The 19,066-nt window shown below is 46.6% G+C and overlaps 1 protein-coding gene across 1 annotated transcript in view; it reads left to right on the top strand.

The window, feature by feature from the left end:
• HUNK (hormonally up-regulated Neu-associated kinase) overlaps positions 1-7,065 on the top strand; it is a 134,067-nt gene extending 127,002 nt beyond the window's left edge. The window contains exons 10-11 of the mRNA XM_064273184.1: positions 790-970; positions 2,910-7,065. Coding sequence (XP_064129254.1) covers positions 790-970; positions 2,910-3,613 — 885 coding nt within the window. The 3' untranslated portion in view covers positions 3,614-7,065. The remainder of the gene's footprint in view (positions 1-789; positions 971-2,909) is intronic.
• The last annotated feature ends 12,001 nt before the right edge of the window (positions 7,066-19,066 follow it).

Below are 19,066 nucleotides of genomic sequence, written 5' to 3' on the forward strand. Positions count from 1 at the left end.
ATCCGGAATGCTCCTTAGAAGCAAGGATGGCGAGACTTCATCTTACTTCCTTTGGGCACGTCATTAGGAAAGACCAGTCGCTGGAAAAGGGCATCATGTTTAGTAAAGTAGAGGGTCAGTGAAATGAGGGAAACCCACATGAGATGGATTGACACAATAGCTGAAACAATGGGCTCGAACATACCAATGATCAAGAAGACAGCGAAGGACCGGGCAACGTTTTGTTCTGTTATACATGAGGCCGCCATGAGTCAGAGCTGACTTAACAGCAGCTAACACCAACAACAGAGATGACCTTGTCCAAGCTGAAGCACCCTGAGATGGAGCAGTTCAAGGGAGCGGAGTGCTGTCAAAGCCTGCTTGCTGCCCAGGGTGGGGCGTGGGCTCCCTGGGGCGCCCCCTGGCCTTTGGCTCATCTATCATTTAACACACAGCCAAGAGTGTAGAGTTTTGAAAAGCTGGTGTTTCTCTGATCCACTTGGTTCACTTTTTAAAGAGGAATTACATTGAATAGTCTTTTTTTTCTCACATCCAAAAGGTTTAATATTCATACCATAACACCACACCTAAGAATAATAATATTAACTCACTAATACCATCTACTCTGCAGTCTTTAATTTTCCCCAAGTGTCCCCCAGAATGTCTTAAATAACTTTTTTTTTTTTAATCTAAAAACCAAAACATAAAAAGGCAGGGGGCTGTTCTAGATTAAAAGACTGAAGAGAAGGCGATAAAACATTGTATATTCTGTTTGTGTCTGAGTATTTTATATTTTCTCCTGATTTAAAGGATAAGAAGCCCAAAGAACAGGAAAAAAGAGGGGATTTTCTCCACTGGCCTTTCTCCAAGAAGTTGGACAAGAGCCTACCCTCACACAAGCAGGCCAGCGCCTCACCTGTCCCACAGATGCAGGGCACCAAGGCGCTCCTGAGGGACCAGAAGGCCTCCAGGCCTGCTTTCCCTGACAAAGGTGCGTCAGCTCTGGGTACCTGCTCAGGCCACGTGCGCTGAGCTGCGTGTTTGCCATGTGCGTGTCACGGGGGTGGCGGTCTGGGCCCCGAGAAGAGGGATGATCCTTATGCTGAGAGAGAAAGCAGAGTGGATACCTCTGAGGCAACCCAAGAACCATCAAGGGCCCCACTGTATGGTATTGGTCATCTGTGCAGGAAGGATTAGAGAAAGGAGAGATGAGGTGATCATAGCATGGGGCAGAGATTGGGGTGCACAGTATTGGGGAGCAGAGTTAGGTGCATGGTATTTTGGGAACAGAGATCAGGGTGAATGGTATTGTGGGATCAGAAAGTTTGGAGGTTCCACTCCACCAAGAGGTGCCTCAGAAGAAAGGCCTGGCAACCTACTTCTCAAAAAACGAACAATTCAAAGCCCTATGGAGCACAGTTCTGCTCTGAGACACATGGGCTTACCGTGAGTTGGGATCAACTCAGCAGCCACTGGGTTAGGTTTGTGTCTTTATTTATTTCAGGCACAGAGGAGTCCCAGTGCCCTTAGCTCCTTCTGCAGGCACCCTTGATGGGCCTCAGCTTGCTCCTGAAGCAGGGCTTGCAGGAGAGAGATGCTAAAGCAAAGCCGGTTCCATGTGAACTTGGCTTTATTTCCCTCAGCACCAAACCTGTGTGGGTTTCCCTTTCTTTCCTGGCACAGTCTGCAAACCTAGTTTCCAGCCTTTTCCAGCCTGTGCCAACTTGAGATAGAAACCTTGGAGGCTGACTCGTCGCCTTAAACGTATAGAAGAATGTTCATCCCCCATGTGAAATTGGATGAGGCTCTGGGCAAATTACAAATGCTTATTCCAGGGCGGGAGAGCCAAGGACCACCTTGCAGATGCTCAATAAGCTGGGCTTGGCATGCTGTGGGCGGGGGGGTGGGTACTTTGTGGATTGCTTGTCGAGTGCGTGCGCCTCATTTATTCAGAGGCCCCTTGGCAGGATCCAAAATTCTGAGCAACCCAAAGGGGAGCTGATATTAAGCTGGCGTCTTAGTTTCTTGGTGCTGCTATAACAGAAATAGCACAAATATATGGCTTTAAATGATTTTTTTGCAGTTAGGAGACTAGAAGCCTGAATTCAGGGCACCGACCCCAGGGGAAGGCTTTTTCTTTGTTGGCTTTGGGAGAAGGGAGAAGGTCCTTGTCCTTTCAGCTTCTGTAACTCAGTTCCTTGGCCATCTTCATGTGACCTGGTATCTATCTTCCCCCGCCTGTGCTTGCTTGCTTGGTTCTCTGCCTAAACTGCTCCTTTTGTATCTCAAAAAGGAGCCCTGCTGGTGCAGTGGTTAAGTGCTCGGCTACTAACCGAAAGGTTGGCTGTTTGAACCCACTAGCTGCTCTTCAGGAGAAAGGCCTGGCTATCTGCTCTCATAAAGACTGAGCCTTGGAAACCCTGTGGGGCAGTTCTACTCTGTCCTATAGGGTCGCTATTGAGTCGGCATCAATTCAATGGCACACAACAAAGACATACCTCAAAAGTGATTGGTTTAAGACTCACCCTACATGGATATGGCTCGTTAACACAACAAAGGAAATCCTATTCCCAAGTGGGATTACATCCACAGGTACAGGGATTAGGATTCCCACATATACTTTTGGGGAACAGAATTCAGTCCAGAACAGTTGGTGCCACAAGGCATATGGCAACCAAGAAGAGCTCCTGTTAGTAGGTTTCTGTCCACTCCTGTCTTCTAGAAAGACTGTACAGTCCTCTGGGATGGTCAGGTCTGCTGTTGACCCCTCTGATGGAGTAGCCAAGGTCGTCTGCTTCTTGGTTCCCCTGACCTCCATGAGGTAACGTGGTGTCTCCACAAAGCTGGCCTTCAGAGCAGGCGTGAGAGAAGGGTCGTGGGCATCATTTACGCAGCTGTTTTCATGCTTCCGTTCCCTTTTTCGGTTGCAGATTCCTTTGGCTGCCGCAGTATTTTCCGCAAAACCTCTGATTCCAATTGTGTGGCCTCTTCTTCCATGGAGTTCATTCCCATCCCACCTCCCAGGACCCCCAGAATTATAAAGAAACCGGAGCCCCACTATCAAGGGCCCGGAAGTACCAGCGTTGCCCCCAAGGAGGATCCCCTGATGCTGGACATGGTGCGCTCCTTCGAGTCTGTGGATCGGGACGACCCCACGGAGCTGCTGTCTCCGTCTCACCACCACAGGATCCTGAACCCCCCCATAAACTTGGCCCACAGAAATTCCAGCGAGAGGACGCTCTCCCCGGTCCTGCCTCCCAGAAGCACCTCACCTGCCCAGACTCCTTCGCACCCCACGCTGCTCTCCTTTGCTCATGAAGACAAAAACAGCCCCCCGAAAGAGGAGTGTGTGTGCTCTACACCCCTGGTTCCCGGGAGTGGCACCACGCAGCCTTTGGGGAGCCCGAATTGTGTGAAAAGCCGTGGCAGATTTCCCATGATGGGCATCGGGCAGATGCTGAGGAAGCGACATCAGAGCCTGCAGCCTTCGGTGGACAGGCTCCTGGAGGCCAGCATGCCCCCACTGCAGCCTTCGGCGGATAGGCTTCTGGAGGCCAGCATGCCCCCGCTGCAGCCCCTGGCCCCCGTGAGCCTCTCCTTCAACATGGCTGATGGTGTCAAGGGCCAGTGTTAACCTGGGCCACAGGGATTCATGGCCTGCTGAAGGAAGACCTTGGAACGGGCTCCACACGTCCGCCAGGGCCTGAAGATACAGAGGCACCCCTGGGGTATCTTTCGTGGCCTCATCTCCTGCCAGCTCATGTGTCTGCTCCAGCTTTGGAACAGCTAAAATCTTCAGACTCGAAGCCTGTACAGTCCAGCCTCACAAGGACCCCCCCAGAGATGCTATTGACTGCTAGGAGAGCTGGCTTCTAGTGCACCCAGTTTCAGTTACTCAGACCCTTCTTCCTTCCATCCAATCACAAGTCCCTGCTTCCCTGTGCTGGACTCAGGGGTTGTTGTTAGCTGCAGCCCCTCACTCATGGTGACCAATGGAATGAAACCATCCCCATGACGGGTTGCGAATCAGGCCATTGTGATCCATAGGGCTTTCATTGGCTGATCTTCTGATGTAGGTTGTCAGGCCTTTCTTCTTAGTCTATTCAGGCCTTCTTTCCTAGTCTATCTTAGTCTAGATGCTCTGCTGAAACCTGTTCAGCATCACAGCAACATGCAAGCCTCCACTGATGGATGGGTGGTGGCTGCACACGACGTGCATTGGCTGGGAATTGAACCCTGGTCTCCAGCATAGAAGGCGATAATTCCACCACTGAACTACCACTGCCCCTGGGATTGGGGGTGAAAACCAGGAACCGGCCATCCATCTGGGCCACTTGGATTGCAGACTGTTACAAGACTGTTAAGAGATCTCGCTTCACTTCCTGGGATGTGTGTGCCTCAGGGCGGACTGTTCTCTTTTCAGCACCGGGCCGACAGTTTCCCGAAGTGGTTCACCCACCGAGGTGCTTATAGCCCCACTTTTTCCTCTGCAGTGGGGAGTCCCTGCAGCCCGCAGGAGCTGGCAGACTGCAGCTCCACGCCACAGCAAGCTCAGAGGAAGATGGAGGAGCCCAGGCCTGCACTTCTGAGCAGAAAGGGCAGTTGGACGAGGGTTGAACCCCAAACACTGGGGACCCTGTTGAAAGAAAGGACAGAGGGAGCACTCATCTCCCAAGCAAGGTTTTGACTTGGTTTTTATTTTTTTTTTTTGGTTGAAACTTGTCAATGGTTGAATTATCTTCTCCGGAGAGATTTTTCTATATGTGATACCATTAAATCAAAAAGCATAATTAAAAAAAAAAAAAAGACCTGGGTGAAGAGAGGAGGAGGAGTCCCACCAAACTCGCGTTTTCACAAGAGGATACAGCGTGAGGGCATGGGAGCTCGCTCAGGGGGTGTTTTTAGTGGCTGTTGGACCATGGTCAGCTCTGCGCTCACCCCGTTGTCCAGTATAGGCTGGATCTTTCTGGAAGGTGTAGAGCATGGTTATAATTGGCTGTTTAGAAAGAGAAAAAAGGATGGTTAAAGCCGACTGTGAATGGCGAAAAGATGACATTACCTCCGCGCAGTGCAGTTTTCAATCTGCCAGGCGAACAAGTGTGCTTTGGAGCTCCACTCTAGCTCTGAGCCGTGAGCAGGCTTGCCTGGTAGGAAGCGTGTTCAGAATTCAGTACGGTTTCTTCCTTGAGGAGACAGCGTTCTGCAAACAGGGTTTTAGTCCATGTTCCGTGTTCACACCTTTTGCCAAGGATCAAACCAAAGATGTGTCTCTGGTTCTGTGTCTGTTTTCTCCCTGTGTGTGCGTTTTGTGGACCATGGTGTTGTCTGGCCTTGTTCAGCTGGAGCCTGAAGGGGGCTTGCTCCATATGAGGCCTGGGGTATGGGGCCTGGCATTTGCTAGGGAACACTCGATCATGGGCAGGGTTGGAAAAAGGGGAATAATTAGCACAGGTCGGATGCTGGTGGTTTTAGGAGCGGGTTACAAGATGAAATGGAGTCTTCAACTTTTGACTAGTGCAGGTGTGACCAGAAACCACCACTGTGGACATATTGGGGTGACCAGAAACTACCACTGTGGAAACACTGGGGTGACCAGAAACCACCACCATGGCCACACTGTGGTGACCAGAAACCACCACTGTGGACATATTGGGGTGACCAGAAACTACCACTGTGGAAACACTGGGGTGACCAGAAACCACCACCGTGGCCACACTGTGGTGACCAGAAACCACCGCCATGGCCACACTGGAGTAGTAGTCTCAAGTTTGTTGATTCCAAAATAGGCCAAGACCCTCGAGCATTGCAAAGCCTGGCTTCATTTCTGCTGGTAGCCAGCTCTTACCACACAGCTATGAGGTGCTTCTTCATAATTTTCTTGTTCAGCCAGTGGTGACTTCCTGACCCTGCAAGTCACTGACTAAGCCAGGAGAGGATGGATGTTTGGCCTACCCCTGAAGCCCCTGTGATGCCTCAGTCTTGGCTGACCTTGGCAAGACCTAGAGCTGCTTCTCCTCTCTCAAGGGGGTCTCCCTGGCCCTAGGGCACTGTAGGAGGAGGCCAGTTATGGCCGTTGGTGTTATCCTTCTGCGTGGCTTCAGACCAGCTTCCAGAACTTTACATTGAAAACAGCTTTGTAAGCAGAGGGAAGGAAAGAGTCACCTAGAAAAGACCCTTCTCTCTATTTATCATGAGTGTTTGGTTTTAGATTGGTGAAGAAACCTCTAAAGTTGGCCTCCAGCTGCGGCTGGCCTGCCCTTCAAGTCTGCAGTAGGGGTGCCTATACCTGTGTGTTGTGAGCTTGTAGCCCTGGGTACATTTTTCTTGCATTTTACTTTCCTTGAGAACATGAGTGTTTCTGTGTCACTGTTCACTCGGGGGAGCGTGTTTCCCATTCCTCGCGGGCTTCAAGAACAGCTGTGGATGGTCGAACAGCTGGCTGACCACGTCACAACCAGTGACTTGAACTGTGAACTCAGGTTTATTCTGAACCCAGTGAGAGGTGGGGGGAAGCAGAAGGGGGAGCAACTGCGTTTTTGTGTTGTGTGAGTCCCCTGACAAATCTATGAACATCGAGTGAAAGAAGAAATGTTCAATTCTGGATTATTTTATTATATTTATATGGAAAACTTGACTGCCCCTTTGGTAAGTACAAAGTGTGTTGTCTGTGTGACCTGCGGCTGGTTTTCCTCTACCCACTGTGCCTGTGATTGCAGTTAGCCTGGAGTGACGGATGGAAATGACTCATCCGTCTGTCATCATGCGACGCACAGGAGGAGAAGTTGGCTCTAATTGTATGATTTGGTCATCAGTGAGGACTGTATTTATGTCACTATGATTAAATGTATGTACTTTTATAATGACTGTGAAATATACTTTTCCCCACTGTGACTGCATCATTTATTTACTGATCTAAAATCACAAAACATGGAGCACATTGCGAGGTCCTGTCATCTCCTGTGTAAAGCTCTTGGTCCAGCAGTTGACTGGATAAAAATGGGAACTGAGTTGTGAGGTGTTTGGAGCATTTTCTGCCCCAGTCTCCCTACTTCATTCCACTTGTGACAGGGAAATCTACAGAAGTGTATCTCTAAACACTGACACTGGCAGTCAAGACAAATCAGAGTTTTGTTGTTGTTGAGGTGGGGGACGGGGGTCAGGATCTCCTTTGGACACTGAAAATGGCGCATGAAGAACGTCATCTGTGAACATCACCCCTAGACCTTGTCTTTGGTTTTGGTCCCGTCGTGTCTTAGTCTCCCACGGCTGCCATAACAGAATACCACAAGCTGGGTGGCTTTTGAAAACAAATTTATTGTCTTGAAGTTTGGAGGCTGCAAGTCCAAATCAATGTACTGACCAGAGCAAGCTTCTGGTAGCCCCAGGTGTACCTTTGCTTCTAGGTGCATCTTCACCTGGCCCTCCTTTCTCTGTATGTCTCTCTCTTATAAAGGAGCCCTCGTGGCTCAGTGGTTAAGCATTTGGCTGCTAAACACAAGGTCAGCAGTTCAGATCCACCAGCCACTCCTTGGAAACCCTATGGGGGAGTTCTACTCTGTCTTATAGGGTCGCTTTGAGTTGGAATCGACTCGATGGCAACAGGTTTTCTCTTATAAAGACACCACTCAGATGGGATTAGGGCCCTCCCTAGTACAATATGACCAGGTAATTTAGCTGATAACATCTTCAAAGACCCTATTTCTAAACAAGGTCACATTCACAGATACCAGGGAGTTAGAACTTCAACACATCTTTTGGGGGGACACAATTCAATCCATAACAGTTGGGGATGGAGGAAGAGAGCTGATGGGGGGCCAAGGGGGTGGGTCTAGATCCCCTGTTTGGATTGTCCCAGTTTCTACTTCATAACTGTTCACAGGAAGTTTTCGTATGCCCACTTTGCTTAGACCTTCATGTTCCCATGTACATTAGGGAACAAGGACTCGGAGGCAGCAATGGCTAGAAAGCAAAGACACTTACCCTCTCCACTGCACTAAGCTCTCTGAAGCCTAATTGAGAGGAGGAATGTATGTCTAGTTTTGATGATGCTGTTTTCTTAAAGAATGAAAACATTTTAGAGCAAGAAGGGACCTAAGATCATCTAGTTCAATCCCAGCCTTTTTGACCATAAGAAACTGTGACCCCAAATGATTCAAGGACTTCTCCAGGTCCCCTAGTAAGTGATATAGGTCTCTTCCATCAGAGTCCTGAGAAATCAGAGATTGTGGCCACTGTAGTCAAAAGGGAAAGTCAACAGCAGATCAAGCTGTTGTAACAAAGGTATTTTCAAGCTTCCCACAAGGACCAGGTCTTTGCATTTTTTAAGTCATTGTCAAGATTGTGCAGTTTCTTGAGATTCAGAGCCTCAGGCTCTTTCGTCCATCCAACACCAGCCCTCAAAGCTAAAGAAAGACAGCCTTCCTCTGGAACCGCCTTTCTTAACAGATCATCCAACTGAGCAGCCGCCCCAGGGTAGCCTTGTTAACTAGCTATTAAAGGACAATTGAGTTTTACTAGATTAAGTCAATAAGACATTTTCTACGTAGCCATGTTATGATGTGAGACGAATTCACAACGAGTGCAACATTAATTTTTTTTGCAGGGGAGGTGGGTCATCGGGAAGCCTCTTGGTTATTGTGTGTGTTCTTTGTAGGAGCCTCCGTGTGCTACGGGCACAGTAAGAATATTCCGAACAGTTCTGGGAGCTGGTTCAACTTCATGTCATCACTTTTCAATGAAAGGAGCGTATTTCCTGGGTAGTAAATGAGTGTATTATTTGTGGCAGCATTTTTGTCAAGGGAGCTTTGTAGACATCTGGTTCCAAAGACACATGGGGTGTATATTTGCTTTCTGTGAACGTGTTTTCACTGCACATAGTTAGTTCTGAGATTTAGGTGTCTGCAGGCACCAAGGGGCTGGTGGTGGGGAAGGGTGGGGAGTGGGCTTTGGAAGAGATGTTTGCAGAGTATCCCAGCCTTTGCAGCCTCCTTCCATAGGTCTCCGCATCTGAGCTGTTGTGGCCTTGTGGGGCCCCGTGTCTGGGAGGATAGGATAGTGTGATGTGGAGCAAACTCCGGGATCAGTTGGAGTTGAGTGGTTTGCAACTTAAAGATGGGAGATTGCAGAGAGGACAATGCCAGGGACCTGCATTATTTACAGGTGAAAAAAATAAGTGGCTCTGACTTAAGGGCCTGGGAGCCCTGGTGGCACAGTGGTTAAGAGCTCAGCTGCTAACCAAAAGATCGGCAGTTCGAATCCATCAGCCGCTCCTTGGAAACTCTGTGGGGAAGTTCTAGTCTGTCCTGTAGGGTCGCTGGGAGTCAGAATTGACTTGATAGCAGTGAGTTTGGTTTGGGGGCTTTTAAGGGCCTGAGCTAGTTATACAATGTATTCCCTACTTGGAAGGTGGCTTATTGGCTATTTTGGAAGCAAAGGCTTTCACTTATATTCCAAACCCCCAGAAATAACAAAAATTGGCTCTTTCTAGGCCGTGTCGCCATAGCCACCTGGAAAAGAGCAGGTTACAAGCCTGTATCAGGAACAAGGGTTCTCGTCCTAAGTTGCATTGTGAATTCATGGCAGTATGAGACAAGATGCCTTCCTGTCACCTCTACTTCAGTGTTTGTCTCCTCTGGCAGCTAGTGTGCTAGATTGGACCTTGCTGTGGTAATAAATAAGGAACTCTGGTGGTACGTTGTCTAAGCACTCAGCTGCTAACTGAAATTTTGGTGGTTCGAACCCATCCCGCAGCTCTGTGGGAAAAAGACCTTGTGATCTGTTTCCGTAAAGATTGCAGCCAAGAAAATCTTATTGTGCAGTTTTACCCTGTCACATGGGGTCACTGTGAGTTGAAAATCTATCAACAGCGCGCCTACCAACAACATGGTAATAAATTAAATTCCAAATCCTGTGACATCCAATAACGGTTTATTTCTTACTTGCACAACTTTTAATGAGGCTCAGCTGACTCCAGAGCAGCTGTGTTCCCTGGGGTGACTCAGGGATCCAGGCTGCTTCCAGCCTGTGACTCCATCAGCTCATAATGAAGCTTCTATGGCTGGCATGGGGCCCTGGTGGTGAAGTGATTAAGAGCTCGGCTGCTAACCAAAAGTCAACAGTATGAATCCATGAGCCGCTCCCTGGAAACCCTATGGGTTCTGTCCTGTAGGGTCGCTGTGAGTCAGAATCAACTCCATGGCAATGGGTTTTTTTTTTTTTTTTTTAAATGGGTTGAATTGTTTTTGTTTTTTGACCACCCTTTAAAAATACGAAAACCATTCTTATCTGGTGGGCTTAAAAAAACAGACCACAGCAGAATTTGGCCCTCAGGTTATAGTTTGCAGACCCCCATTGAAGTGGTCTCTGTTTTCTCTATTTTATAGATAAGTTTAAGTAACTTACCCAGTTCACACAACCAGGACTTCTGCATTCAGACCCGACAAGGCTCATTTTCAGGAACTCAACACCTGAGGGGGAAAAAATCTTTTGTAATACCTGGGCCAGTAGACTCTCAGAAAGTGTCAGTCGATAATAGTGATAAACTAATTAAGAGTCTGGTGAAAGGATTTAACCTATAGGAATTTGGAGGTGGGATGAGACCCCTGGTTTTTCTCTTTGCAGCTCCATCCTGCATTACTTTTGGAAGATTCCCAGAGTTGGTTGCCATCCATGGGTGTGTCGGTGCTTCAGGAGAGGGGGCAAAGGAGAGCCGTCCTGAGTCTGTTGTTGCCATTTATTCCTGCCTCCCTCTGCAAAAAAAAAAAAAAAATTTTTTTTTTCCCCCTCTGTGCAGAACAGAGCCTGGCCCTATTCCTCATGCTGTTTCCCATTTCTCTTTTGTGAGTGGCCTCTCAAATACAGGCTGTTTCTTGCTTAAAAAGAAGAGCTGACGCAAAGTCTTAAGAAGCCAGCCTAAATCTGGAGCAGATGTGAAGATGAGTGACGCCTGGGAGATGAAGCATTGCCATTACTCATGACTGCATGACGTGATGTCATCGTCTGGTGGACAAGCATCCCCTCTACTGAAGGCTGAATTGTGTCGTCTGAGTCAGAGAGCTCCAAAGAGCCCATTCAGGGCCCCTCCAACCCACGGCCATTTCAATTGCAGGAGCCATTCTCACTTTCAGAGTATTTGGGTCAAGTCAGAGAATCCTGGGGACTGTGGAGGTCACCCAGCCCTGGGCTCCGGTCCCCCAGGAGTTCGAGGCAGTCTTCAAAGAGCACCAGGAAATATATGGGTTCTCAGGATAAATGTGATGCAGCTTCGTGTAGCCTCGTCTTTACACTCACTGCTAATTTAAAACATTTTTACTTAAAGCTAGCGTGTGTATGTATGCAGATGCAAAATCAGTGTGACTCTTCTGAGTCCAACCCTCATTGTCCTCTCTGCATCGGGGCGTTCCAGGAAAGAATTTTAAGGAGCAGAGATCAGGCTCCACCCCTCCTTTACAGATGGTGCCTTTAAGGCCAGAATAGAGAATTGATGCAGCAAAGAACTCACAGTTTGTAAGCTGCAACTTCTGCCAATATCCGTTCTCCCACTGCTGCAGATGAAGAGTCTGGAATTCAGTGAGGGCCTGGGGATGATGTCTGAGGTGTGCTCACTCCCTGTCTTAGTTATCTGGTGCTGCTATAATAGAAATGCCACTATTGGGTGGCTTTAATGAACAGAAATTAATTTTCTCACAGTCTAGGAGGCTAGAAGTCCAAATTCAGCATGCCAACTCCAGGACAAGGCTTTCTTTCTGTGTCAGTTCTGGGGAAAGATCCTTGTCATCAGTCTTCCTGTGATCTAGGAGCTTCTCAGTGCAGGCACCCCAGGTCCAAAGGATGCACTCTGCTCCTGGTTCCTCTTTCTTGGTGGTATGAGCTTCATTTCCTCTCTGCTTGCTTCTCTCTTTTATATCTCAAAAGAGATTGACTTGATACAACCTAATGCTGTGGATTGAGTCCTCTCTCATTAACACAACTGCCTCTAATCCTGCCTCATTAAGATGATAGAGGTTAGGATTTACAACACACAGGATAATCACATCAGATCACAGAATGGTGGACAACCACACAATACTGAGAATCATGGCCTAGCCAAGTTGATACATATTTGGGGGGGGAGGGGAGGAGGGAGAAGCACAATTCAATCCATAACACTCCCCTTTGCAAATTTGGGGGCACAGAGGAGGTGGTCGTGGTGATGATAGTGACAAGGAAATTGATTAGTGAGCAGTGTTCGAGGAAAAGGGACTGTGTAGCCCTTTCCCTACCTTGCCAAGCATGGGTTGTTTCCCTCTTCTGAGGACTCCTAGGTAGTACATTGCAGCCCTGAGTATACTGCTGATGGTTGTCCACTTACATTATGCTGCCTGCACGCTCTGGGTTTCTTCCTTATTTGTCTTTGTATTTACACGCAGTGATCCAAACACATGGATAGGTGGGTGGAAGGATAGATGGATGGATTGATGAATGAATAGGGTTGAGAGTAAAGGTTGAAGGGACATAGATGACTGAGATGACCAGATGGTTGAAAGAGAGTTAAGGGAAAGAAATTTCCCCACAATCAGGGTGTATGCTCTCAATTACACTGTGAACAAAAATGGTAACCAAAAACGAAACCCGTTGCTGTTGAGTTGATTCCAACTCATAGCAACCCTGTAAGACAGAATAGAACTGCCCCATAGGGTTTCCAAGGAGCAGCTGGTAGATTCGAACTGCTGACGTTTTGGTTGGCAGCTGAGCTCTTTAATCCCTGCGCCACCAGAGCCCCCTGGAAAGTATAATAGGGATCTAAATTTAGGTAACAGTATCTTCCACAGAGGGCAGCTAGTGCACTGCCATCTTCTACTGTAGGTCTGTTCATCGTTCTGGAAGCAGTCATGGAGCTGAGCTGTGTGTTAAACCCATTGTCACCATTTATCAAATACACATGTATCTGTTCAATTGTTTTTCTTTAGTGACCTTACAGGAATTTGGCAAGAAGCTAAGGCGATTATCAGATAAACTGGGACAATTACTTAGCCTACCCCCCTGCCATCCACACAGTTAGTTGTTAAACCAATATATTGAAGCCCAAACTCTGCTGTATTTTCAAAGTAAATATTGACTCTCAATATGATATTATTCCCACTTTATCGTCACCACAAGCTTCCAGCTGTGCTGTGCACAAACCATTTAAAAGCTAAAATCAGCTAGGTAATGCATTTTTGAAAGGGAAACATGACGAATCAAGATGGCATTCATAGCAAAATGGTACAACCATTTTGGAAAATGATATGGCACTTCCTTAGAAAGCTAGAAATAGAAATACGATATGATCCAACAATCCCACTCTTAGGAATATATCCTAGAGAAATAAGAGCTGTCACACAAATAGACATATGCACACCCATGTCCATTGCAGCATTGTTCACAATAGCAAAAAATGGAACAACCGAGATGCCCATCAAAAGATAAATGGATAAACTGTGGTACATACACGCAATGGAGTACTACACAACAATAAAGAACAATGATGAATCTGCGAAGCATCTCACAACATGGATGAATCTGGAGGGCATTATGCCGAGTGAAATAAGTCAATCACAAAAGGACAAATTATTGTATGAGAACACGACTAAAAAACTCATGAAAAAGTTTATACACAAAAAGAAACAATCTTTGATGATTATGAGGGAGAGGAGGGGTGGGGATGGAAAAACACTAAGTAGACAATAGATAAGTGGTAGCTTTGGTGAAGAGTAAGACAGTACACAATACTGGAGAAGCCAGCACAACTTGTCCAAGGCAAGGTCGTGGAAGCTGCATAGACACATCCAAACTCCCTGAGGGATCAAATTACATCACTGAGGGCTGCGTGGACCATGGTCTAGGCGTACATTTGGCTCAATTGACATAGTTTATAATATTCTACATTTACTCTGATGAATAGCATCTGGGGTCTTAAAAGCCTGTGAGTGGCCATCTAAGATACTCCGCCAGTCCCATTCCATCTGGAGCAAGGGAGAATGAAGAAAACCAAAGACACAAGGGAAAAATTAGTCCAAAGGACCAATGGACTACAACTACCACAGCCTCCACCAGACTGAGTCCAGTACAACTGGATGGTGCCCAGCTACCACCACTGATTGCTCTGAGAGGGATCACAATAGAGGGTCCCAGACAGAGCTGGAGAAAAAATGTAGAACAAAATTCTAACTCACAAAAAAAGACCAGACTTACTGGCCTGACAGAGACTGGAGAAACCCCAAGCTGTGGCCCTTGGACACCTTTTTAGCTCAGTAACAAAGTCACTCTTGAGGTTCACCCCTCAGCCAAAGATGAGGCCCATAAAACAACATGAGACTAAGGGGGCACACCAGTCCAGGGGCAAGGACGAGAAAGCAAGAGGGTACAGGAAAGCTGGTAATGGAGAACCCAAGGTCGAGAAGGGAGAGCGTTGACATGTCGTGGGTTGTTAACCTATGTAGTAAAACAGTATGTGTACTAACTGTTTAATGAGAAACTAGTTCGTTTTGCAAACCTTCAAAGTACCAAAAAAAAAAAAAAAAGGCATCCATACAGCTCTGTCTCACTCCCCACAGACCTATTCTCTTCACAAATTCCAGGTGTGGAAATAATGAAGACCATCCCATGAGCAACATCATGATAAATGGAGAAAAGATGGAAGTTGTCATGGGTTTCATTTTACTTGGATCTACAATCAACACCCATGGAAGCTGCAGTCAAGAAATCAAAAGATGCATTGCATAGAAAATCTGCTGCAAAAGACCTCTTTAAAGTGTTGAAAAGCAAAGATGTCACCTTGAAGACTAAGGTGCGCCTGACCCAAGCCATGGTATTTTCAATCACATGTGCATGTGAAAGCCAGGCAATGAATAAGGAAGACTGAAAAAGAATTGACACCTTTTAATTGTGGTGTTGGTGAAGAATATCGAGTGTCCCATGGACTGCCAAAAGAACTAACAAATCTGTCTTCGAAGAAGTACAATCAGAATGCTCCTTAGAAACAAGGATGGCGAGACTACGTCTTACATATTTTGGACATGTTATCAGGAGAGATCAGTCCCTGGAGAAGGACATCATCCTTGGTAAAGTACTGGCTTAAAGAAAAAGAGGAAGACCCTCAAGATGGATTGACACAGTGGCTGCAACAATGGGCTCAAGCATAACAATGTTTATGGGCATGGCTCAGGACCAGGCAGTGTTTCATTCTGTTGTACGTAGGGTTGCTATGAGTCAGAACCGACTCAATGGCACCTAACAAAAACATCCAACAAGTGCAGACAAAGGCCACTAACTCATAGTTTGCTGTAACAAGGGAGTTAACGGCCACTTAGTTTGGCAGAGACTCAAAGGAGGCGGAGGGGGGAAGCTTTATAGTTGGTGGGGAGAGGGAAGGTTCAGGCGTGCCCCGATTGGAGGCATGCTGAGTGGAAATGGGGTATTTTACATGATTGGTTTGAGGAGCAGATTAGGATTTTCTGTGGTTGGTTCTGAGTTGGAAGAGGTACAAAAATAGGGAAGTTGGCAGTGATTGGCTGAGCTCTGATTGTTGTAGACCGGGTGCTGCAGAAGCTGTGGTTTAGTTTCCTAGACTGGTTGCTGTCAAAGTTGTTGTTCAAAGCTCTATTGTCATAAATGATCAGGCAATTGTCCTTTTGGGATTCTCAGAGGATGGTGGAATGTCTTCTCACCTTTCTGTATTGTCTGGTTGTATTAATTTCCTACTGCTGCCGTAACAAACTACCACAAAGTTGGTGACTTAAAACAAAAGAAATTTATTCTGTCCAAGGCTAGAAGTCCAAAATCCAGGTGCCACTGGGGCCGTGTTCTCTCTGAAGGCTGTAGGGAAGCCTCTTTCCTTGTCTCTTCCTAGCTTTTGTTGTTGCCGGCAATCCTTGGTGTTCCTTGGCTTGCATCTGCATTACGGTACTCTCATCTCTGTCTGTGTCTTCACATGGCCTTGCTCCCTGTGTGTGTCTTTATGTGGCCGTTTTATGAGAACACTAGTCATTGGATTTAGGACCGACCCTAATCTAGTATCACCTCATCTTAGCTTAACAAATGACATCTTCCAAGACCCTATTTCCAAATAAGGTCACATTCTGAGGTTCCGGGTGGACATGAATTTTGGGGAATGCTCTTCAACCCACTACACTGGTTAAGGACCTCCTTCTGCTGTCACTGGGCCCCAAAGTCTGTGTCTTAGTTTTCTTTTGCTTCTACAACAGGAATACCACAAGTGCATGGCTTTAACAAAGATATTTATTCTCTCACTGTTTAGGAGGCTATAAGTCCAAATTCAGGGTGCCAGCTCCAGGGGAAGACTTTCTCTCTCTGCCGGCTCTAGGGGAAGGTCCTTGTCATCAATCTTCCCCTGGTCTAGGAGCTTCTCAGTGCAGGGACCCTGGGTCCAAAGGACAGACTCTGCTCCCAGCACTGCTTTCTTGGTGGTATGAGGTCCCCCTCTCTCTCTCCTGGCTTCTCTCTTTTATATCTCAAAAGAGATTGACTTAAGATACAACTTAATCTTGTAGATTGAGTCCTGCCTCATTAAAGTAACTGCCTCTAATCCTGCCTCAATGACATCATACAGGTAGGATTTACAACATATAGGAAAATCACATCAGATCACAAAATGGCAGACAATCACACAATACTGGGAATCAAGGCCTAGCCAAGTTGACACACATTTTTGGGGGACACAATTCAATTCATCACATCCTGACAAGTCTGGATGTGACATGAGGCCTTGGGCATGACAGGGATTTCAACTCTTGAAGTCTTGAAATGCCCAGAATAGAGGATGTTAGGAAGTGACCCTTTGGGTGGAAACCTGGGGACATTAGAGGTCGGAAGAGAAGAACCCACATCTGACCACGTGGATTGATTAGCAGGCCCACCCAAAGGAAGACAGACACTGTTGCCAGTGGGTACTCTGGTGATTTTTCATGAAGAAACCAGAGATTGGGTCACCTGGGCAGAGAGGGACTTACTTAATTGTTGGAGTGCTGTGCCCAAGGGGCTATGAAGTTTTTATGTGATCTATGATCCTCCCACAGTACATGTCCTTGGCGCCCAAACTATATGTACAGAACAAAATACTCTGAAGCTTCAGGTGTGTTTAGTAAACTCCAGAGAAAGTCCACATTAAATTCAGCATGCCCAAAACAAATCATCTCACTCCCCCAGGTCTGTCATTCCTTCTCATGGTGAATGACATCACAGACTCCATCTTGCCCAAGCTATAACCTAAGCATCATCCTGGGCTACTCCCCTCACCTCCCACATCTAGTGCATCCACAAATCCTACAAGTTCTCTCTCCCGGTTGCTTCTCACAAAGCCAAGAGCATTCCAAAGATGAACCAAGGGCCGTCAGTGTAAACCCAAGATGGGAGTCATGAAAAGTACCCTCTTTCCACTCTGGCCATTTAGCATGATGCAGTGAAAAACACATTAAATCAAAAACAATCTGGAAAACAGAGAAGATAATAGGGTAATTGTGGGGATTCAGTATATGCAAGGTACTTCGGGCAACCTGGTAGAAAGTGAGTGCTGGGGAGTTGTTGGCTACTGTAGAGTGATTGTGTGGTTTTGCTGTCCTGTAGAGTCAAGAGGTCTGGATTGTTGGCCTACATCTATGAATCACCTCACTCTCTAGGGATAGAACCCCCATCAAAAAATAAAAACGAAAACAAAAATCAGAGTTGAGTTCAGCCCCTTGAGACTTAACACCTGTCACTGTCATTTCTCAAAATGTTTTTGTGAGATTCTGCTTCGGTATTGTCTGTCAGTTTGTCGGACTGTGGTGGGTTGCATGCTGCTATGATGCTGGAAGTTATGCTACCAATATTTCAAATGCTCATGGTGGACAGGTTTCAGTGGAGCTTCCAGATTAAGACAGACTAGGAGGAAAAGCTAATGAAAACACCATGGATCACAACAGAAATATTGTTCAATATATTGCTGGAAGATGAGCCCCCTAGGTTGGAAGGCACTCAAAATACACAGTGGCCACAACAATGGACTCAGGCATACCAATGACTGTGAAGATAATGCAGGACCAGACAATGTTTTTGTTGTTCAGTGTGTCTCCATGAGTCAGAGCTGACTTGATGGGAACTAACAACAACCATCCTGTTCTCTTTCTTTCTTTTTTTGATATATTTTGGAATAATTTTAGATTTACAGAAAAATTGCAAAGATAGTACAGAGATTTCCCATATACTCCTTACCCTATTTCCCCATTGTTAACATCTTACTTACCAGGGCATATCTGTCACACCCAAGAACTGGGTTTATGATATACTATTATTAACTAAACTCCAGACTATTCTGATGTCACCGTTTTTCCGTTGATGTCACCGTTTTTCCGTTAATGTCCCCTTTTTGTACCAGGATCCAATCCAGGGTACAATATTGCATTAGTTCATATGTCTCCCCAGTCTCCTCTTGCCTGTGACAGTTTCTCACTCTCGTGTCTCACGATGTTTAGAGTCTTCAAGAGTGCTGGCCAGGTATCCTGTAGCATATTCCCCAATCTGGGTTTATGCTTTTCTCATGATTAGACTAGGGTTATGGGTTTTTGGATTATAGTCCCCTGGTAGTGCAAATGTTCAGGCGCTCAGCTGCTATCCGAAAGGTTGGAGGTTTGAGTCCACCCAGAGGTGCCTCAGAAGAAAGGCTGGTGACCTACTTCCAAAAATTCAGCCATAAAACCCTATGGAGCACAATTCTATTCTGACACACACGGGGTCGCCAGGAGTCAGAATCAACTGGAAGGCAACTGGTATGGCTTTTTGGAGAGAACACCACAGAGGTGAAGTACCGTTCCCATCACATCATGCCAGGAGGCACACGAGTCATAGGCTATCACTAATGGCGCTAATCTTCACCACATGCTTCAGGTAGTGTTTGCCAGGTTTCTTCATCATTAAGTTACTATACTGCTCTTTGTCTACTCTAGTCTGAAGGAGTAATTCACTGGGTATAAACTCCCTTCAGGGTGGAAGAGGGGAGTAGCTACATGCATTATTTAGAATTCTTCTGTAAGGAAGATGCGTCTCTTTTCCTCCATTTATTTATTTGTTAAAT

Source organism: Loxodonta africana, chromosome 20 (genome assembly GCF_030014295.1).
Source record: "Loxodonta africana isolate mLoxAfr1 chromosome 20, mLoxAfr1.hap2, whole genome shotgun sequence".
NCBI lineage: Eukaryota > Metazoa > Chordata > Mammalia > Proboscidea > Elephantidae > Loxodonta > Loxodonta africana.